At 38.7% G+C, this 24,245-nt stretch overlaps 1 protein-coding gene across 8 annotated transcripts in view; it reads left to right on the top strand.

The window, feature by feature from the left end:
- LOC106880833 (uncharacterized) overlaps window positions 1–24,245 on the top strand; it is a 49,200-nt gene that overhangs the window by 15,232 nt on the left and 9,723 nt on the right. For 3 of the 8 annotated variants that reach the window (XM_089342125.1, XM_089342127.1, XM_014930960.3), the window contains exon 2: window positions 23,630–23,998. In XM_089342125.1, coding sequence (XP_089198251.1) covers window positions 23,720–23,998 — 279 coding nt within the window. In that variant the 5' untranslated portion in view covers window positions 23,630–23,719. Of the gene's footprint in view, window positions 1–480; window positions 965–12,154; window positions 12,540–17,682; window positions 18,068–20,935; window positions 20,999–23,629; window positions 23,999–24,245 lie in introns of those variants that run through there. The other 5 variants (XM_089342126.1, XM_052976539.2, XM_089342129.1 and 2 more) reach the window with 5 other exon arrangements.

The following is a 24,245-nucleotide window of genomic DNA, read 5'->3' as shown; positions in this document are numbered from 1 at the left end:
AGTGAAAAAGCATCTGTGCTGGTGTCACGGACAAAACTTCCATGCTGGCACCTTGTAAAAAGCACTGAGTACATTCTGTAAAGTGGTTGGTGTTAGGAAGGGCAATCGGCCAGAGAAACCATGCCAGAACAAACGATCGGGGCCTGGTGCAGACCTCCGGCTTGCTAGTTCTTATCGAATCATCCAACCATGTCAACATAGAAAACGGATATCGTGATGATGATGATGATGATATATATGTTACAAGGTTGACTTGTTCCGAACAAAGATATTTGTTACACATTAATAGTTATGTGTTTCACAATAGACTGGAAATAAACAACTTTGTTTTGATGACTCATTATCATCTTTAATATCCGCTTTCCATGCTGGCATGGATTGGACGGTTTGACTGAGGACTGGCAAGCCAGGAGGCCCCACCAGGCTTCAGTCTGTTCTGGCAATGTTTCTACAACTACTAACATTACTCATTTGCAAACATTTTGTTATGTCAACACAAAGACAGACGCACGCATGCACGCACACTAAGCTTCTTTCAGTTTTTGTCTGCCAAACCCATTCTCAAGGCCATGGCTACGGTACCCATTCTCCTTTGCTGTCATGAGGCTTTTTTGGAGCTGGATTTTCTACAGGGACCATGCTCTTGCTTACCCCCAACCTCAGTTTCTAGACATGAGTGGTCCCTAGACCAAAGCCTCTACCACAATTTTTAAGAAATGTGGTGGAAAACTAGCTCAGGAAGGCTACTCCCTGAGACCCCTTTCGGAGTCCCCTACCTAAATACACACATATTTATATATATGAAATGCTGAACCTTACAAAGATGAGATGACTGGACTATGTGGTGCATTGTTGTGCTTGAGAAAACCTGCCATGGCCTCTGGCCTTGCTAGTTCCTGTTAAGCTGTCCAACCCATGCCAACATGCAAAACAGACATTTAATGTTGATGATGATGATATGTGTGTGCGTATATATATATATATATATTTCTACTGATCAAAACAAGTGAAAGATAAGATACGAGAAAATTGTTTTATTTTAAAATAACGAATATTTTTCTTTTAAAAAATTAATATTCATTTTATCATTTTGCATAAGCATCAGGAAATTTTGGTATAAAGTTGAATTGTGATTATTGTGTTTAATCTATATTTTCTGATATTACCTATGATGGCACAAATATACTTCCAAAATTACCCATTACATGATGAGTAACACTTTAGTATAATACCTTTTTGATAAAAAGTTAATTATAATTATTGTATATATGAGTTCTGATCAAAAAGTATTAGGACAGGTGTTATAAAAAGAAAGCTAAAATAGATATGTATTTGTTTTGTAAGATTCTTGTTGTGAAACCATGTGTTGAAACAGATATTGTTGTATTTCAGGATGGCAATTTTTTTTTAGTTTTCTTGCCAAATAAATGCACATACGATATATTTTTGTTCTTCACTTGTTTATTAATGTTCTTGTTTTATTTTGTGTCCCTTGTCTGGAAATCTTTTGTCACACGTCCTGTGACCTCTTCAGTGCCTCTCCATCCCACGTGTCTCCTCCCATTCTGTTTAGTCCATTCTGTCTTTTTGGATTAAACAGAACAGGAAGCGACACATGCAATGGAGAGTTGCTGAAGAGGTTACAGGTGTGTAATGAAAGATTTTCAGGCAAAGAACATTAAATTAAAAAACAACAATAAAGCTAAACTGAAGAACAGGTATACAGTGTGTGTATTTATTTGACAAAAAAAAAAAAGAAAACCAAACCCCCCCCCCCCCCAACCATCTCAAGATATAACAATACAACACATATCAATTCAACATTTAATCTCCTTTGAACTGGTCCCTTTCTGAAACCACATACTTTATCCAACATTGCTGATGGAAGCATTCCTGGAACTCCTGTTTTGGGATAGTGAGCCACTGCCTCATTCCATTCTCTTTAGATTTCATCAATGTCTTAAAATCTTGTTCCTTTCAATTGGGATTTGAATTTTTTTTTTTTTTTTTTTGCCTTGATTTTTGGGGTAATAGCCATAAAAAACCCATGATTTGTTACTTGTTATGACCATTTCCAAAAAAGATTTCATCCTCCTTGGTACATACACACCTGAAACCCGATTTTCTTCTTGAGACACCCCCACACTACACACTTGACCTCCAAGTTCTACTATAAGCAACAGAAGTGAGTGAGAAGACTAACTTATTGTTCATACGCCACAGATTTCAAGGTCAGTCTGTACAAACAAAGCACTTTCACTCTTTTTGATTAGAAATCATATGCAGTATATTTCCTGATATTACCAAAGTGACAAAAGATGACTTCTAAAGGTAGATGAATGTAACTCTTTAATCTCGTGAGAATTAATCATGTAATTGATGTTAATTGTTTACTTAAAATGTATGATTCAGCACAGCTCCAAGGTTGTACCAATCTTGTCCAGCCTGAATGTCTGCTGATGTTTCTGTGTAAATCAACTGAGAAAGTTATCTGAAATAAACTTTCCTTAAATTATTTTTAAATAATGGCGGTGCCCCAGCATGGCCAGTTTATGAGCTGAGAATAGATCAAATCCGTGGGAATGATGTGCCATAAAGTTAATGACCTTGGAATAGTGGCTGCACCGCTTCCTCAAAGCATGAAGTCAATGTGCTGTGGCTCACAGCACTCCCTTTGGAAGGAAATATGGCACACATACATACATCATCATCATTTAACATGTTTTCCATGCTGGCATGGGTGGGATGGGTTGACAGGAGCTGGCAAGGCCTAGGGGCTGCACCAGGCTCCAGTTGTCTGTTTTGGTATGGTTTCTACCGCTGGATGCCTCTCCTAACACCATCCACTTTACAGAGTGTACTGGGGGCGCTTTTTACATGGAATTAGCATGGGTGCTTTTTATGTGGTGCCAACATGGGTGCTCTTTATGTGGCACCTGTATGGTTGCTCTTTATGTGGCACCAGCATGGTTGCTCTTTGCATGGCACCAGCATGGGTGCTTTTTATGTGGTACCAGGATGGGTGCTCAAAAGGTGCTTTCTGCATTCCACTGGCACACTTTCTCATTCCACGACACCAGCATTGGCCACATTACCTCCGTGAGGCCCAACACTCAAACGATGCTTTTTACGTGCCACTGGCACGGTTGCGATTTCCATGACACTAAAATCGGCCACATTGCCTCTGTGGAGTCCAACGCTTGAAAGGTGCTTTTTATGTGCCACTGGCACAGGTACCAGTTACATTACACTGACAACAGCCACGACTATGATTTCATACACCAGCAAACATGTAGAACACTTTACCAAAGACAAACTTATGTTGTTTGGGAATAACTGCTAAATGACAGCAACATTTCTGTTTAGATCCAAGCTATCTTTTATAGTTTGTACCATATTACAGCGAAGGCACGTGGACCAGTCCAGTGGTTAGGCACGCAATAATCCATGATTAGTTCAAATGAATGTGAATAAATAAGGATTAAATTTGACAGAATGATCTGAATGCTAAATCAGTCATATTGAGCCATCAATATATTCAGGTATGTCCCTTATGGCTATGCTCCCTACTCCCCCTTCCAGCCCTGCAGATGCTGCTGCCACATAAAATGCACCCATGCCAGTGTCCTATTTGATGTACTCATTGCTGGTGCCTTGTAAAAGCACCTGTCCTGGTGGCATGTAAAAAGCACCCAGCACACTCTGTAGTGTGGTTGGCATTAGGAAGGGCATCTGGTTATAGAAACCAAGCCTAAACAGACAATTGGAGCCTGGCCATCTCTCTGGCTGGTCAGCTCCTGTCAAACCGTCCAACCCATGCCAACATGGAAAACAGATGTTAAATGACGAGATATATATATATGTGTGTGTGTATATATATATATTACAATGTGAAAGTAGCAGTTATTGGCTCATTATTCTCAGAAATGCCAACCATCATAGAGTTGTTACTGCATTTTTGCCAATTCCACAAATATGAAGGATATAGTCATTAGCTGCTAATTATGTTGTTTATCATTCGTAGATTACATAAATGAAATCTACAATAGAGCCGTAATTGTTATAGATGACAAAATAATGTCAACAGATATAAGACCATAGCTCTCTGAGAAAAGGTAGTTGACACGGAGGACTGGAAGCCGTCTAAATACTAGAAGAGTTACTTGTATTGTGATGATTTGTGCAAGGTACCAAGATGCTGACATCGTGACTGTAGCTCAGTTCTCTGTGAACATTGTAAAGGCTGTAAAATGGGACAAGGACAGTTGCAGTGGAGACTATGCAGCCATGGCCAGCAGGAAAGAACACAGCAGGCATTCTGACTGCATCCGCACGCTAGAATCCATCCATAACGAAGCTGCTGAAGAACGGTCAAACCCCTGGCCTGGAGATGGTTGCAGCTGGAACATCAAATATGTGAAAGCAGGATTTGGTTCCAGAAAGAGTCAGAAATGGTTGTCAGATAATTTTTACAACTTCACCAGTTCTAATTTCTGGCTTTCTAATCTGCCAGTTGTAATCCCATGGATTACTAAATGTGGGATGCATTTGAGAAAGACACCAACCACTCTGCCTATAACACCAAGATCAAGGAGGCATTCAAAAATCTCCCCTTGGATACAGTACAGAACACATGCACCGAGTTTTGGAACCATCTTGGAGCTATGGTGGAAGGCTAAATGTGTGTGTCTGTGTATATATTCTTTGACTGCTGCCATGTTGGAGTACCGCTTTAAAGGGTTTTAATTGACCCTGGACTTATTCTTTGCAAGCTTAGTACTTATTCTATTGGTTTCTTTTACTGAACCACTAAGTTATGGGGACATAAACACACTAGCATCGGTTGTCAAGTGATGGCAGGAGACAGACAGACACACACACACACACACACACACACATATATATACGACAGGCTTCTTTCAGTTTCTGTCTTCTAAATCCACTCACACGGCTTTGGTTGGCCAGAGGCTATAGTAGAAGACACCTGCCCAAAGTGGCATGCAGTAGGACTGAACCCGGAATCATGTAGTTGGGAAGCAAGCTTCTTACCACACAGTCACGACTGCATCTTTATATAAACATTTATATATATATATATATATAATATATATTTGATTGCTACAGGAAACTAAACGGTTGAAGATACAGAATGACCATTTATTTAACGAGAAATTTAACTGTGCTACTTTTTTATGTTTGCATGCTTATTATGTGAGAATGGAAATTATAATCATTAATTGTCAATTTTGTCATTAAACAGTGTCATCTGCACTTAATAATTGTAGTATACAACAGAGCCTTAATTGAGGCAATTGATAAAATATCACTTAATATAAGACCTCTGTTATTTTCGTTTGATTCCTACAAACAGGATACAAATCAGCAATTTAGCTCACATATCTTATGAAAGAAATGTGATATTTGTAACAGATTCTGGCAAGCTTGGAGGGAACGGATATGTCGATTATATTAACCCCAGTTCTCAACTGAAGGTGCATGGCTTAGTGGTTAAGGTGTTGGACTCATGGTCGTAAGATTGTGATTTCAATTCTTGGACCGGGTGGCACATTGTGTCCTTGAGCAAGACACTTCATTTCGCGTTGCTCCAGTCTACTCAGCTGGCGAAAATGAGTAATCCTTTGGTGGACTGGCATCTTGTCCAGGTGGGGAATATATTTGTCATGGAAACTGGGAAATCAACACTTACAAATTGATAGCACTCGAGAAGATAACATATGATGTCCCTTTATAACTGACTTGTGTTGTCCTTTCCCCACAAGCTTGCTGACCTGGTGTCAAACACACACACACACATACACACACACACACACACACATGACAAGCTTCAATCAGTTTCTGCCTACCAGATCCACTCATAAGGCTTTAGTCATCCTGAGACTAATAGTAGAAGACATTTGATTAAGGTGCCGCACAGTGAGATTGAACCTTGAACCATGTGACTGGGAAGCAAAACTGCTTGTATATATATATATATATTTGCACGTTTTCCTGTGCAAATTCTTGTTAGTAGGATGTGATGCAAAGGGAATTCAGGTGACCTGTGAAGTGGTTTGGGTGACTCAAGAGTGTAGTTTACTTTCAACAAGAGAGAGAGAGAGAGAGAGAAAGAGAGAGCGAGCCTCTTGTATCTTCAAGGAAAAGTTTTGTACAAGAAATATACTTCAGTACAGCCTTTATTTAACATGGGAGGGTAAAGTGTGTATTGGAGTTTTGACTGCTATTTTCAGTAGGTTGAACAACAGGTCTTTGTGTAACAAGTTTTTTTTACCATTGAACAGTTCTCTTTTATTTTCTGGGTTTTTCTCTCTCATTGTGTTTTCTTATTTTTTATGTTGTGAATATAATCTATGCACTGTTAAATGTTAGTATAACAGAATAGAGGAATAGGGTGACGGTTTTAAAGAATAAGAATTTTGTTGTTACAGATTACAGATAAAAAGTAGATGGATAGAGAGAGAGAGAGAGAGATGGCTTGACAGAGAGAAAGACAGAGTAGATAGAGAGATAGAGTGGAGATAGATATACAGAATTGATAGATTGAGTGATAGATTTACAGAATAGGTGATGAGTAGAGGGCACTCATGCTGGAGACACGTAAAGGGCACATGTGCTGGTGACATGTAAAGGGCACCTGTGCTGGTGACATGTAAAGGGCACCTGTGCTGGTGACACGTAAAGGGCACTAACTACATTCTTGGAATGGTTGGTGTTAGGAAGAGCATCCAGTCGTAGAAACCAAGCTAAAATTGGACTGGAGCCTGGTTACTAGCTCCAGTCAAACGGTCTAACCCATGCCAGCATGGAAAATGGACACTAGATAATGATGATGATAGATGGATAGACAAGTGGATGAATGGATGGATGGGTAGATGGATAGATGGCTAGTTGGGTAGAGAGATGGATAGAGAGATAGCCAATATGGAAAATGGACGCTAAATGATGAAGATTATGATTGATAGATGGATGGATAGATAGATGAAATTGAAGTTTCCTTTGTAGATTTAGACAGATCTTGTTGCTGGGTGTGTTGTCTTATTTCTTTTATTCTGTAATTAGTTTAAACACGTATCTGTTTGTTAAAGTAGATAAATATATACAAATACGTAGACAGGAAGAGATGTGCATAGATACCAGGTAGATATATCAATACATAATGTTAGATATATTGATAGATGACAGGCAAACAGAGAGATGTATTGATAGATAAAATAAGGTAAATTGAATTATCTTTTGTTTCGGGTATTAGACTGTGGCCTTGCTGGAGCACGGCCTTGAAGAGTTTTTAGTTGAACAAATTGACTCAGTACTTTTTTTTTAAGCCTGGTACTTAATCTATCAGTCTCTTTTGCTGAACCACTAAGTTATGGGACATAAACACACCAACACCAGTTGTCAAGCAGTGGTAGCGGATACACAAACACATACACACACACACACACACACACACACAAATATATACGTATATATATATATATTCACGAGTCTATATTATGGGTTTCTTTTAGTTTCTATCTACCAAATCCACTCACAAAACTTTGGTCAGTTCAAGGCTATAGTACAAGATACTTAGCCAAGGTGCCATATACCATGCAGTGGGACTGAACCCAGAGCCATGTGGTTGAGAAGCAAACTTATTACACACAGCCAAGCCTGTGCCTATATCATTCTTTACCTTGCATTTTATATCTTCAGAGTAGGTGGATGAAGTAACAGGCTAGTTAGTTCATCAGTTGTTCTCTTTAGAGATGGTATGAGTTTTTGACTTAGCTTTGTTACCAAACCCAGTGATAGAGGGAAAGGCTTCGATTACATTTATAGATATCGATGTGTTAGCAGCATTATTATCGATGTAACTAGATATTGTATTATTTCTGTGTATACATATATAGAACAAGTACATTATTAAAATTATCATATTGATCTTTAGTCCTTGGCAGTTTATGATTAATGCTTGGAATTATCACCAGTTCAGATTTTGTATATATAATAATCAAAGTATAGGTGTTATCTATACTGGAAAGTAGATCAAACACTATGATCAATAAGCAATTACTGATCTTGTTTTAGGTCATCTTTACCATTTCTGGGTACCATTTTTAAGAAATTTTTCTGGGTATAGTGTCGCAGGGTTCATGATGGTGGAGCCCTTCTCTATTTCAGTCAGTTTTCAATTACCTTGATGCTTCTTGTCTTTAATAAATCCTATGTTTGTAACAGAATATCAGCAAATCATCTCCTCCCGATATTTCTGATTGTGATGTTGCTAGGCAGATATAAATTATTTCAATTCTAAAACTCATTTATCTGAAAATCAAATCAAGTTTATTAGTTTATGCAATCATGATATCGGCACAAGATGATGACATGATTATGTTGTCAGCCTATAAACAGCGGGGGAAAACACATCTCTTTTTCTAGGATTATTTTTAGGCCTATTTTCATTTTAGATAAGTGCAAAACAGGAAAATTATAATTTCATTTTCATAAAATGCTGTAAAATATTCACTTTCCTTTGTCTCTAGCATTAACCCATTTGTGTCGATCTTCTGCTTAAACTGATACCTAATTTATAAAAGTATAAAACAAATACTTGATACAAATTGTGATTTGTGTATGGTCTGTATCAAAGAAAGTGGAGGCGCAATGGCCCAGTGGTTAGGGCAGCAGACTCGCGGTCATAGGATCGCGGTTTCGATTCCCAGACCGGGCGTTGTGAGTGTTTATTGACCGAAAACACCTAAAGCTCCACGAGGCTCCGGCAGGGGATGGTGGCGAACCCTGCTGTACACTTTCACCACAACTTTCTCTCACTCTTACTTCCTGTTTCTGTTGTACCTGTATTTCAAAGGGTCAGCCTTGTCACACTGTGTCACGCTGAATATCCCCGAGAACTACGTTAAGAGTACACGTGTCTATGGAATGCTCAGCCACTTGCACGTTAATTTCCCGAGCAGGCTGTTCCGTTGATCGGATCAACTGGAACCCTCGACATCGTAAGCGACAGAGTGCCAACAACAACAAAAGTTTCAAAGAATGTTCTTAACACGTATGCAGTCTGTTTGAACAAATGCTTGATCCATAACTTGTAACAACCACAGTTGTGCAACATCGCGAGTACAAGTTGGACACGCAATTTCATTCCCTAGAAAAATTTCGGCACAAATTGGTTAACATAAATTCATTTGAACCCTACATTGTTTTTAAATAAATGTTCAAAAATAGGTGCATTTTTTCCTATCCAGAACTAGGTCGGGGCCCATGAAGAGGAAAATGAATTCCCTCCTGTCAAAGGTCTCTATGACCCTTGCCACCACCTCCGCAGCCACCTGTGGAAGCCACACTGGACTGCCTGTGCAGTCCAAGTACCTACGGTCTCGGTCGCCCAGGCCGTCCAAACATTCTTGCACAGGCCCTCCCTCGTGATAAAGGAGAACAAACTCCTCCTCCTCCTCCTCCTCACAGGAAGGGGCCTCAAGCTGCTCCGTCAGTGGCACACGTCCCACTGACGGAGCCTTTTCTGCTGGTGGCACACATCCCACCAGCGGTTCAGTTGCTTCTTATTTCTCTATTGTCCACAAGGGGCTAAACATAGAGGGGACAAACAAGGACAGACAAAGGGATTAAGTCGATTACGTCGACCCCAGTACGCAACTGGTACTTAATTTATTGACCCCGAAATGATGAAAGGCAAAGTCGACCTCGGCGGAATTTGAACCCAGAACGTAAAGACAGACGAAATACCGCTAAGCATTTTGCCCGGCGTGCTAACAGTTCTGCCAGCTCGTCGGTTCAGTCGCTTCTTGCCACACAGCCACGCTTGTGCCTATTGTTTATCCCTGTAACTTAGCAGTTCAGGAAAAGAAGCCAATAGAATAAATCCCAGACTTAAAACTAAGTGCTGGCATTTCAAGGCGATGGCCTCAGCATGGCTGCAATCTAATGACTGAAACAAACAAAAGATACAAGATCTATTTGTGCACATAGTTTCATTTTTTTCTTTTATTGTTGTTTTTGGCATTCCCCTTCCCCACTTAAAGGTAATTTTCCTTTTTGCGTGTTAGCTTTTTGGAGTAACTTTTAATGCGTTTGTGGTCGGCTTATAGAATTGCCAAAGTGATTTATAGCAATGCTAGAATTGTGACTTGAATGATACCTGATCTGAGCAGGTAAATATTTAATAACTTTCGAGAGTGTAGATAGTGAAAGACTTGGAAATGTTTACCAGTCTGTTGTTAAGCGTCTGTCGACAGAGCTCTATACAACCAGACATCGTAGTTTAGAGAACGATCTAGAACAGGCTTATTGATTCATCTAAGTTATTGTTTAAATCTGCTTAAAATCACTCATTTCATATGATCTGGTAGGAGAATAGAATTAATATTGTTGTCTGACTAGCATCACATTGAAAGCTCTTCTTTTGGAAAGCCTTTTGTCTGGCTTTTGTCGGGCTGGGGTAATGGGCTGTGAGTGGGACTGAATTACTAATGTTTGCCCTGGTCTCCAAGCATTCAATGCCTCCTCACACAATAACTACTCTGATGCTCATAAGGAGAGGGAAAGAGCATGGAATTAGTTGGGGTTTTTTTGGGGGGTGGGGTTTCTTAGTTTTTAACAATATTATAGTATCTCAATGAAAATTACGATTCAAAAAAAATATTTTTTTCGAAATTTTTTTGTCTCCCATTTCCATGCTTTTTTCAATCCCCATCAGATTCAGATTCTTATAAAATTCAATCCCCATTTTATTCTCCAAGGTATGGCTGTGGGGTTTAGAAGCTTGCTTCCCAACTATGTGGTCTTGAGTTCAGTCCCACACCAGCAAGTGTCTTCTACTACAGCCCCAAACTGACCACAACTTTGTGAATGGATTCAGTAGAAGGGAACTGAAAGAAGCCCATTGTGTGTGTGTGTGTAGCTTTGTGTTGACATCAGGAGATTGCTGTAAACAAGCATCACCATCATACAAGTGATGTCGTTTGGTTCCACTCTTCTGTGACTGGCCATGGTTAAATATTACCTTGCTTAAAATGGATAAGGGTTGGCAACAGGAAAGGCATGGAAAAGCAGACGGTCAATAGTGATGATGATGATGATATATAATGCATAAATTGCTTTTTGGAAACTTAAGAATACAGGAATATATATCTTTCATCTTTTACTTGTTTCAGTCATTAGGTTTTGGTCATGTTGGGGCACCACTTTGAAAAGTTTTTAGTTGAACAAATCAAACTTAATATTTAAAAAAAAAAAAAAAATTTTTTCTTAAAGCTTGGTATTCATTTTATCTTTCCCATTTGTTGAATTGCTAAGTTATGAGGATGTAAACAAACCAACACTGGTTGTGAAGTGGTGGGAGGGACAGACAAACATAAACACACACACACACTCTGAGCTTCTTTCAGTTTCTGTCTAGCAAATCCACTCACAAGATAGTTGGCCCAGGGCTATAGCAGAAGACACACGGGCATGTATATAAATAATAGATATGATGGGGTGTGGAAAAGTTCCTGGCTTTGGGTAAAAGAAAATACAGGAGGATCAATTAATCGTGATTGTTTTATTCAACAGATTCCCTTTCTCAGATTCATAGACTTATTGCTGTGGTCCTTCAGGTTTTCTAAGCCCTGTAAAAGAACCCGGAACATTGGGCCTCCAACCAGGTGTTTCACGGTACTCTTCAAGCTAGGAACTTTTCAGCACCCCGCTGGGCTTCTTTCAGTTTCTGTCTACCAAATCCACTGACAAGGTGGTCGGCCCAGGGCTATAGCAGAAGACACATGGGCATGTATTGAAATGATACGTAAGTTAGTTGTAGAAATAATCTTTTTTGTTATGGGCACAAAACTTTAATTTTTAGGGGAGGGGTACAGTTGATTACATTGACCCCCAGTACGCAACTGGTACTTATTTCATTGACCCTGAAAGGATGAAAGGCAAGTTGACCTCAGCGAAATTTGAACTCAGAACTTAGCGGCAGACGAAATACTACAAAGCATTTCATCCGGTGTGTTAATGATTCCACCAGTTCAAGGAACTAATTATAAAATTATTAATAGTAACCAAGCTGTTATACTGAACATTTTTTTTTTTTTTCTTGGCTGCTGGGAGTTAATTGGTTTCTAATTATGCTCTTGTTACACATCGATTCAGATGTAACAGGATATAATGCGTGTTATGACTGAAAAGAAATATTGCTTGTGAAATGTTTGGTCATATAGACAGTATAAATACAGGAGTGTGCCCATAACGTAGTGAGTTGAAAAAACTGGAGCTGCTGAGAAAAGTACCCCTTGGCGATTTTTAAAGATCTGAAAATAAACGAAGAAACAGAAAAGCAAGGGATATAACTCTTGTAAGATCAGTTAACTGGAATCCTTGGATACTATAGACAATACAGGGTTGGTGTAGCTCTTTGAACAAGACAGTGGACCTATTAATGTGATGTTAAGCTCAAGGTCAGCCTTGATCAAGTTGACTTATGAATGGCATTCCAAGTGTGACCATTCTGTTCTATAGGGGTATGTAAGACTGTTACTTTCTCACTTTCTCTTTCTCTCTTGTGTCCTTTCATGTTGTTAAGTGTGGTACCTTGATGTAATTTATGCAGGACTAGTAGCATCCCATTGGTACAGTGGCTCACTGGTAAGATGGCTCCTGGTGCTATTTTCTCTATTAGATAGAACCTGCAGAATCATGCTTAGATTTGGAATAACTTACTCCTATATTCACGGTGGAGGGGTAGGAAAAAGAAGACCCAAATTTGGGTATTTTTTACTTTTGGGGTTAAAGTGAATATAGGTTAAAACAAAACAACTATAGAACTCTAGAGAAAAACTTTTTCCAATGTACATCAAAAATTCATCTTAAACCGTCAACACCGGTTAGCAAGGGGTGATCACACACACACACACAGGATGGGTTTCTTTCAGTTTCCATCTACCAAATCCATTCACAAGGCTTTGGTCGACCTGAGGCTATAGTAGAAGACGCTTGCCCAAGGTGCCACGCAGTGGGACTGAACCTGGAACCATGTGGTCGGGAAGCAAGCTTCTTACCATGAAACCATGCCTGCGCCTATGTACTCAGCTGCGTCTATACCTATGCACTCGGCCACATCTGCACCTATGCACTCAACCACACCTGCACCTATGCATTCAGCCACGCCTGTGCCTGTGCCCACAGTCATGCCTGCACTTGTGCACACACCCTTACCTGCACCTGTGTATGGTTAATTCTAAACAGTGAGCATAAATAAGTGGAGGAATGCATGTGGTGACTCATGTATAGGCACTGAGGAACTGCAGTACCCCTTATTTCCGCTCCATGTTATCGATAACATTCAATATAATGAGTCCTTTTTCCTTTAATTTTTTCTTTATACTTGTACATTGTGTGTTGTGTGTTGGCACTCCGTCGCTTACGATGTCGAGGGTTCCAGTTGATCCGATCAACGGAACAGCCTGCTCGTGAAATTAATGTGCAGGTGGCTGAGCACTCCACAGGCACGTGTACCCTTAACGTAGTTCTCGGGGATATTTAGCGTGACACAGTGTGACAAGGCTGACCCTTTGAATTACAGGCACAACAGAAACAGGAAGTAAGAGTGAGAGAAAGTTGTGGTGAAAGAGTACAGCAGGGTTTGCCACCATCCCCTGCCGGAGCCTCGTGGAGCTTTAGGTGTTTTCGCTCAATAAACACTCACAACGCCCGGTCTGGGAATCGAAACATAGGCGCAGGAGTAGCTGTGTGGTAAGTAGCTTGCTTACCAACCACATGGTTCTGGGTTCAGTCCCACTGCGTGGCACCTTGGGCAAGTGTCTTCTACTATAGCCTCAGGCCGACCAAAGCCTTGTGAGTGGATTTGGTAGACGGAAACTGAAAGAAGCCTGTCGTATATATGTATATATATATATATGTGTGTGTCTGTGTTTATCCCCCCCACCATCGCTTAACAACCGATGCTGGTGTGTTTATGTCCCCGTAACTTAGCGGTTCAGCAAAAGAGCCTGATAGAATAAGTACTAGGCTTACAAAGAATAAGTCCTGGGGTTGATTTGTTCGACTAAAGGCGTTGCTCCAGCATGGCCACAGTCAAATGACTGAAACAAGTAAAAGAGTATATTTCTTCTCTCAGATTCCAAGTCTTGTAAAAGAACTCTGAAGGTTGGGCCTCCAACCACGGTACCCTTAAAGCCAAGAATTTTTCAGTAGTCCCACGTGTGTATGTGTATATATATATATATATATATATATATATATATATATATATAAAAATAATAATAATAATAATAATAATGGTCTATTTATTATTATTCTTTATATCTACTCAAAATACATCACTTTAACATGGAATTTCTACCTATTAACCGGGTATGATATCCCAGTTTTTTTTGTGTGATTTTTGCTACCCTGGTAACTATTAACATATTTGCATTATCGAAGTTTTTCAACCAAGATAATATTAATATATACATAAATTAAAATATATATAATATATGTTTGTGTGTGTGTGTATGCATGCATGTAAACTATCGGTGACATCCGGTACCATCTGCATAACTTTGATGGGTGTGCCATCCAACTCGAGGGACATATGGGAGTATAGATTCCTTCTTTCGCTGTTAGTGTCTTTTTTGGGGTGGGGAGAGAAGCGGATGAGGAAATAGGAGTGTGACTGCTGTTGTTGTGCTTTCTGAAACGGAATAAAGAAGTACCCGGGGTTTTTCTTAACTTCTCATCTCCACCTCCACCACCTCTTTATTTAGCAATATCCTGAAATTCAGTCAAAATGTTTTTGTTTTTTTTTAGCTTTATTTTAACTTCCCAGTTTTGTGTGTTTTATGTGAACTAATCCATTAAATATTGATATGAGAGGAATGCTGTTCTAGTAGTCTTAGTAGTAGTAGCAATAAAACTGAAAAAACGATAATGATTCTTTCTACTAAATGCAGAAGGCCTGGAAATTTGGGAGATGGGGTTAGCCGATTACATTGGGCAGGATGGGCTACTTCATCTGAAGGGAATTCTAACTGGGCCCAACCTGCAAAGTTGTGCTGTTTATCTTGATATGAGATCACCGTGTCATGCACATATGGTTGTGATGCACGTACCTGATGTACTCTTATCAGATGGGTAATCATGACAGGTATGTTGGTGCGTTTTGCTCCGGTGTCACTTTGATGGCATGCATTGCTCTCTCACTCAATAATAATAATAATAATAATAATAATAATAATAATAATAATCCTTTCTACTATAGACACAAGGCTTGAAATTTTTGGTGGGAAGCGACTAGTTGATTACATCAAACCATCTGCTTGACTGGTATTTTTATCAACCCCCAAAAGAATGAACAAGTCCGACCCTGGTGGAATTTGAACTGAGAATCTAAAGACAGATGAAATGCTGCCAAACATTTTGACTGGCATCTTTTTATTTGTTTATTTTTTGTTCACTTGTTTCAGTTATTTGACTGGCTGTGCTGGAGCACTAACTTCAGTCGAACAAATCAACCCTGGGGCTTATTCTTTGTAAGCCTAGTACTTATTTTATCGCTCTCTTTTGCCGAACTGCTAAATTATGGGGACGTAAACACAACATCACTGGTTGTCAAACGATGGTGGGGGAACAAACACAGACACACGAATACCCCCACACACACATGATGGGCTTCTTTCAGTTTCCGTCTACAAAATCCACTCACAAGGCTTTGGTTGGCCTGGGGCTATAGTAGAATACATCTGCCAAAGGTGCCACACAGTGGGACTGAACCTGGAACCATGTAGTTGGGAAGCAGGCTGTTTACCATACAGACAGACGCGTGTGTGAGAAAAGGATGTGCACTTTTCCTTTTTACATTCCAGTAAATTCCGTAACCGGTTTGTAATTGTGGACTTTGAAGAGGTTTTTTGTAATCATTCAGCTTTAATGATTTTCCAGGTAAATTAATTAACTGGAAAAACACATTTTATTCTTATCATTTTCCCCTACCTTCTGGCTAATGTGGAAATTCTTTTTAACTAGGATTGGCCTAGTCGTTAAGGTGCTGCACTCACCATCGTGAGATAGTGGTTTCAGTTCCTAGACCAGGTTGGTGTGTTGTGTTCTTGAGCAAAATACTTCATCTTGTGTTACTTTGTGATCCCTTCAACACCTGGCCTGTGGTCCATAGATAAAATCTGGCTGAAAACCCTTGCTCTAACTCAAGCAATGGTAGCCACACATCTACCTGTACAAACAAGATAGGTATGTGTGTGGTGGTGGGGTATGTTTCTTTCAGTTTCTTATTTCTTTATTGCCCACAAGGGGGCTAAACATAGGGGGGACAAACAAGGACAGACAAAGGGGTTAAGTCGATTACATCGGCCCCAGTGTGTAACTGGTATTTAAGGCAAAGTCGACCTCAGTGGAATTTGAACTCAGAACGTAACAGCAGACGAAATACTGCTAAGCATTTTGCCCGGCAAAGGGAGTGGGGGGTGAAATTTCAAAAGCTTCCACCCTACCCCGTTTTTTTTGACCCCAAAAAGGGTTTTGTAAATATATGTAATTAGGTCACCGGAATTCATTCAACGATAAAAAACAATTTCCAATGATTCCGGGACAACGAGGGGTCCGGTTTCCCCACCCCTTTTTTTCTTAACAAAAATAAGGAGTTTGCAGCATATTATGTCAGGGTTCTTGATGCCATGCAAAAAATCGGAATTTTTTTTTTTTTTTTTTTTGCTTTTCTTTGCATAATCATGTAAGGTTTTGTGTGCAAGAACGCAAAGGTACTTTTTGGTTATCTCACCCCCATTAAAAAATTGGGTTATCTCCCCAACTAAAAAAATTGTTTAACTCTTAATAAAACAAAATGAAAAATTAATAAACATGAAAATTGAAAAGAATTTAAGAATCTTAATGAATCTGATAATATTTTTATAACAAATCATTCCATTTCTATTTAAGGGGCCAAAAGTCAACAATGTGTTGAAGTATTGAATCAAAAGGATCGAACTCTTTTAATCTGATCTCTTGTCGCCACATTAACTCGATTTTCTAATGGGAAGATAACCCAATTTTTTTAATGGGGGTTAGATAACCAAAAAGTGCTGAACACAAATTTCGCAAAAAAAAAAAAAAGATTGTAAAAATACCAAAAAAATAAAAATAGTTACGACCGGATACATAGTGTGGCTTTTTCCAGAATCCGTAATAAGCCATGTGTATGCGCGAATATTTTTAGCTTTTTGAATTTGGATTTCAAAAATTATTTTGAAATTATAAACAAAAACAAACAACAGCTTTGTACTGTCCGTATTTTAAACTCTGATTAAAAAAAAGATTCATAAAGAATATCTTCAAAAACATGTGGGAATTTTAGGATTTACGGAGGGGTGAGACTGGTAAAAAAATTTTGTTGCATAATCGCATGAATTCCCGTGTACAGAACGCAAATTCGCAAAAATTTTCTGAAATTTCCCCCAAAATTAAAAGGTTTACAAGGGATTGTTATGGGGTGCTTAAAGAAGAATTCCGCCGAAATTATTTTTAGGTAAATTGCCGAACAAATACTTTTCAGTATCCTAGACTTACTTTGAAAGATTGCCAAATTATACTTCATTCAAGAAGCCGAACGATTTCATCATATATAAAAGCAAACGAGACGTCTTCCACAGCAGAACATGTGCGTATTTGGTGTAAACAACACGTGAATCTACAACAAACCTCTACCGCGGTCATTCGATCTATTATTTAATATTCCAGTCATGAATTTCGTTCGATTATATCAATGCCTTCAATCGTCCATCCCTTATGAATTTGTAATGAATCATTCAATTATTGAATTAACCTAAGTGCCTCTCCCATTACGGGCAACATAAGTTATTGAAATTTAAGCGTAGGTGAGTGAAATTCTTGTATGTGTCAGCTGCTTTTGTTGTATATCGCAAGTGTGGGTGGCCATGTCTCATACCCACGTTGTTGCTGAACACAGTGTTGGGCAAACTTCATTCAAAGAAACACTGCAATTAACTCTGACTCCTTGCATTTTGCGTTCGTCAAGGTATGGCTCGAAGTATGAAAACTTCGAAAATCTTGCTATTTTTATATATATTTTATTTTATTTTATTTTATTTTTTTGGCACTATCATGCTATTAGCTGTCAGAAGTGAAAGTGCTCACTGCTAGTGAAGTATCTGTCTGTCTGCCTGTTGCTGGCCTGTCGATTCTTTGGCTACTGACAGCTAATACCATGACTGGCCGGAGCGAGCTATATGTCTGTCTGTCTGTCTGTCTCTCTATCTATCTATCTATCTATTACTCGAAAGTTATTGGAACAAATTTGACACCTATATCCGTCTGTCTGTCTGCCTGCTGGTTTGAGTTGATACTTTGGCTTACTTACTTACTGATATCTATCTACTATCTATCTATCTATCACTCGTCCACCTTATTAGAAAACACAAATTTAATATAAAAACATATTTCCTGAAATTGCAAATTATTTAAAATATAAAAATATAATTTTCAACAGAGAGAATTTATCAAAATAGAAAACAAATGAAGTTTGAAGTTTAAAAATAATAGGATGGACCACTCACGACTAGCTAGCGCGGACGCGAGTACCCTTATACTCTGTGTTTTCAAACGCATGGATATAGGTGTCAAATTTGTTCCAATAACTTTCGAGTAATAGATAGATAGAGAGAGAGAGAGAGACAGACAGACAGACATATAGCTCGCTCCGGCCAGTCATGGTATTAGCTGTCAGTAGCCAAAGAATCGACAGGCCAGCAACAGGCATGCAGGCAAACAGACAGATACTTCACTAGCAGTGAGCACTTTCACTTCTGACAGCTAATAGCATAATAGTGCCAATTTTTTTTTTTTGCCCGGCACAATTATGGCTGTGTGGTAAAGCTCGCTCAGCGACCATGTAATTTCGAGTTCAGTTCCCCCGCAACAGGTACTTTGGGCAGGTGTTTACTATTACGGCCCTGGGCCGAGCCCCCACTCTAACCTCCGCCAACCACCACCGCTTGACAATCGGTGTTGGTTTGTTTACGTTCCCTCTACGAAAGTGACCGATAGGATAAATACTGGGGTGGTGGGTAGGAGTCGATCTGTTCAACTAAAAACGTTCGAGGCGGTGCGCTCCAAGCTTGGCCAAGACTGAAACAAGTGAAAGGTGGGAGTGTGAAGGAGAATTATGGAATCTCCTCTGTCTTTGAGAGGTGTCCTGTAGGACAAAGTGGTCAGTTATTGGCCATTCGTGGTGGGGGGCACTACGGGATTGATATTCTAACTATATAAATGTAATATCACTGAATGTCTATGGTTCTTTAGCAGTTTCGTTATTTTCATTAGATTTCTTTAAATGTTTTTTCTTAGTAAAAAATGGTAATTAAACTAAAAGAACGAAGGGGCTGAAGTTTTTAAATGAAAGAAATTATTTTATTTCATTTTATTTTGGAAATTTAAACGGTGGATGTCAATAAGTTGTCAACGAGTCCATGAAAGGGTTCATTAATTTTTTAAATTTTTTAATTAAAAATCGCTAATGACACATACCGGTGTTGGTGTATTTACGTCCCCGTAAGATAGCAGTTTGGTAAAAAGAAAAAGAAAAAAGATAGAATAAGTACTGGGGTCGATTCGTTCCACTAAAATTCTTCGAGGCGGTGCCCCAGCATGGCAGCAGTCTAATAACTGAAACAAGTAAAAGATAGAACGAAAGAATAATTACATTGAAATCAAGAATTTATTATTTTTTTTTTTTGTTATGCTTCTTAATTTTATTTTAGAAATTTTGACAATTAGTTGGGGTGGCTGTGTTAAGTTATCCATGATTCTCTGAAAGACTCAGTATTATGAGGGGTTTGCCGACCTTTGCTGAAAAAATAGAAACCGGAAGTGACGTTGGTGAAATCCTCGAACAGTGGTTCCCAACCTTTTTACTACCAAGGACCCCTTTGATTTAAATGGGTTTTCCCACGGACCCCAGGATATTGAAAAGCCTGCCAGCTTAACATGTTTACGGACCCCCCAGTACTACCTTTCCGGACCACAAATTGGGGACCACTGTTCTAGATTCATTCATATAACATGAAAAGGGGGAAAGTAAAGAATACGTACACCCGGTGGTTAGAGTTACCTGGTGGTTAGGGTTACATGAAAACATTGCATAAGACATTTATATAGATTTTTTTAGGGTCTTTAAATCTATTTCATCACGTGTTCATATAGATACGATGTAAAGGAAACATCTCTCGTTTTGCGTTGTCTCCCCCTTTTTTTCATTATTATTATTTTTCTTGGCGAGCATCCACGGTCCTTCGATCGTCTGCAGCCTAAACTAACATAGTAAACCCATCCACCAGATATCGAACACGTCCCTGTGAATTGTCACTGGTGTTGTGTATGCTGCTATACTCTGCTCGTGTTGTTACAAGTGGGTTGTATTTAACTGAGCGTGTGTTTGTTTACAAAATTGTCGTAACGGAGTTAACTTTGACATTTTACAAAACGTTAACTGCATATTAATTCATTTGTGTAGTAGAATACTGCTCTTCCTATCGTGATTTTGTGCGTGAGGGATCTCTGACAACTTAAAGAACCCGTTCCCTTGCTTGGGTCCTTAATGAATTTAAGCTGTGACATACGACCGAGCTTAGTTCAAGAGAGAAGTAGTACTGACAATAGGACCCGAAATAGCTAGTGACAGACCCCTAAGCTAGGGTAAGTCTAATTGCATATTGACAGATTATTACGTCGGCAGGTTTAATGTACCCATATAATGTTGCTACGAAACGAGGGCCAGTCACACGGTACTGGCAACGGCCACGCTCTGGCTATCACAGTCTTCAGCCTGTTTTTACATTATATTTGTATTATATATGTAATATATACTCTTTTACTTGTTTCAGTCATTTGACTGCGGCCATGCTGGAGCACCGCCTTTAGTTGAGCAAATCGACCCCAGGACTTATTCTTTGTAAGCCTAGTACTTATTCTGTCAGTCTCTTTTGCCGAACCGCTAACTTACAGGGATGTAAACACACCAGCATCGGTTGTCAAGCGATGTTGAGGGGACAGACACACAAACACACACATATATATACATATACATATATATGACGGGCTTCTTTCAGTTTCCGTCTACCAAATCCACTCACAATGCTTTGGTTGGCCCGAGGCTTTTAGTAGAAGACACTTGCCCAAGGTGCCACACAGTGGAACTGAACCTGGAACCATGTGGTTGGTAAGCAAGCTACTTACCACACAGCCACTCCTGCGCCTATATATGTATAATATATATGTAATTTATATGTATTATTTATGTAATAATTAAATTATATATTATGCACTTTGTGTGACCATTTTATACTGGGCTGCACTGCAGAGAAAGAATGAACTTCAATTCTATTGACTATCATGGTCTGCAGAATGTTACTGTGTTATTTGTATGTAATATATATGTAATAATTAAATAATATATTGTGTATTGTATTGTGTGATCAGTTTGTACCAAGCTGCATGGAAAGAATAACTTTTAAGGTTTCATTTCTATATAATTGGCTATCACAGTCTGTAGGTTGTTTTTGCTTTATACAAGTAACATATATCTATTTTATATATAATATATATGTTATATTTCAATTGTGTTATGTGCTTTTTTGTGTGTTGTTGTGCACTTGACCTCCACCCCCCCCCACCAGTCCATGGGGAAATTGTTTTGTGTGAAACCTGTCCCTGATACAAAAACAGCTGACAATTCTCTATAGAATAGTCTTTGGGGAATCCATTACCTCTGACTCATTGTAAGTCAGCATTTCCTTCACAGGATAACAAGTACAGCGGAAACCACTTCTTGTGCTTGTTTTCGGGCAGACAATGACCATGATTTTCATTATATAAGTGACCTTTGGCTATAATTAGCTTTGACGAGTTTTGACTCATTTGTTCTAGAAATCGCATTTCTGGAGACTATATAGGGTGTAGCCTGATAGGCTTAAATCCATTACTCAGTTTAGCACTAGAACTTTCAACGAGGAAAGGACAGAGTACTTTGAGTTGCATCAATACTGTTGGAATCATCTGAGTCAAGTCTTTCCCTCGTTTATTACCGGATTCAAATGCCTTGTAAAGCTATATTAGGACTTATCCTCGCTTTTTTTGTAACAAAACCATTACAAGAATGTTGCTTAGACCCTGTATATCCCCCCCACACACACACTCAGATAAAGTAATCTTGTTTGACATTGAAGAATGACAATATTTTTTTAAACTGATTTCTTTGTATTATTTATCTCAGTGCTTTTTATTTAATCTCAAATCCTGTTTGATATCTCTGTGTGTGTATATATATATATATATAATATATATATATATATATATATATATATATATATATATATATATATACATATATATATATATATACATATATATATAACAGAGTTTGTGTGTGTGCGCATGCATGAGCATATGTTCCTTATGGGTTTGAAAAATGAGTTGCCGATTTTGACATATGAGGTATCAACATATTCAGTAATCTTTTGGCTACCAAATAAAGTATGTTTTTTGCACAATTCTTTTTTACTACAAAAGTAACCTCAAAAATGAGATTGGGTCGCACAATTTTGAGGTCTTTCGCTAAGGGAGGCAACTCTGCCCGACACAATACTCGATTTAACAACAAATGTAAACGCGCACACACCCACACACGCACGCACACTCTATGTGCAAGAATGACTGTGGTTGAGAAGTTTGCTTCCCAACCACATGGGTCCATGTTCAATCCCTCTGCATGGTACCTTGGCAAGTGTCTTCTACTTTAGCCCTAGGTCAACCACAGACTTGTGACTGAATTTGGAAGACGGAAACTGCAGAATTGTTCATCAGAAAATGACTGAAAATCATGTTCATAAAGAAGAGTTTGCTTCATACTCCTCGTGTGCCGATTCTGCCCATAAGAAAGGAACAAGTAATACAATGTGGCTGCAGGTTCATAACACCTGGGCAACAACACCGGGGTGCATTGCTAGTGTATGTGTGTGTGTGTGATATATATATATATATATATATATATATATATATATATATATTCTGTTGTGTCTGGGGAGAGTCATTTTCTTATTGTGCCTTAAAATTTAACACACTCACCGTTAAAATTTCCACTTATTTCTTATTTTTATTTTCCTAAAATTTTCGTTGTATGGTTGCAAGACGCAAAAAAAATTTTAGGAAAATAAAAATAAGAAATAAGTGGAAATTTTAACAGTGAGTGTGTTAAATTTTAAGGCACAATAAGAAAATGACTCTCCCCAGACACAACAGAATATGCTTCAACACACAAAATCACATGAAAAATCTTGCAAACCAAATCCAAAAACGAAATATATATATATATATATATATATATATATATATATATATATATAAACATAAGTGTACTTTTTCTCTTTATATATATACTGTGTGTGTGTGAGAGACCCCCCACATGCACACTGACACTATTTCCCCTTCTCTCTCTTTTTTACTTTTATTATGTCGTCTTGTGTGTATTTTAATTACTCCCTCAATCCTCCATTTTGACTCTCTTCCTCTTTTTCTCTCTTTTCAGGTTTCGCCTGCACCAGCTTGAAAGGACAACCTCTGCTCTAAATCTCGTTTTAGCCAATGTCTGAGTGAGGATGTGTGCTAACTCTCAGCTATGTCCCTCCAACAACTGCACACTACCTACAAGAAATATTTAAAGAATCCTGATTCACCAGCCTCTTCACACCGGGACCTGGTCAATGTTGCCCAAACATTGCTAATTGAAGATCGTCCCAGCAAACATTTTGATAATATTATTATGGACATCCTCATCGCCAATGTGAAATCTGGCAGTTTTGACGTAGAGAAAGCGTTGTTAGCTGTTAGTTACCTGGAACTCTATGCGACCCTTTTGTATCGATACCCTTGGAAAACAGAATACTGGACAATTACAGTAAGTAGCATTATCATGTAAATATATCCTATCTTGTGAAGGCATGTGACTTTGTTCTTAGGGTATTTGGCTCATGATCGTAAGGTCATGAGTTCAATTCTCAGCGATGTCTTGTGTCCTTGAGCAAGACACTTTATTTCATGTTGCTCCAGTCCACTCAGCTAGAAAAAATAAGTTTTACCTGTAATTCTCCAGGGGCCAACCTTGTCACACTCTGCGTCGTCATGCTGAATCTCCCTGAAAACTA

This window comes from Octopus bimaculoides, chromosome 25, assembly GCF_046866305.1.
Source record: "Octopus bimaculoides isolate indiv1 chromosome 25, ASM4686630v1, whole genome shotgun sequence".
In the NCBI taxonomy this organism is placed as follows: domain Eukaryota; kingdom Metazoa; phylum Mollusca; class Cephalopoda; order Octopoda; family Octopodidae; genus Octopus; species Octopus bimaculoides.
The sequence above is the reverse complement of the archived record's forward strand: the minus strand, read 5'-3'. Positions and strand labels throughout refer to the sequence as shown.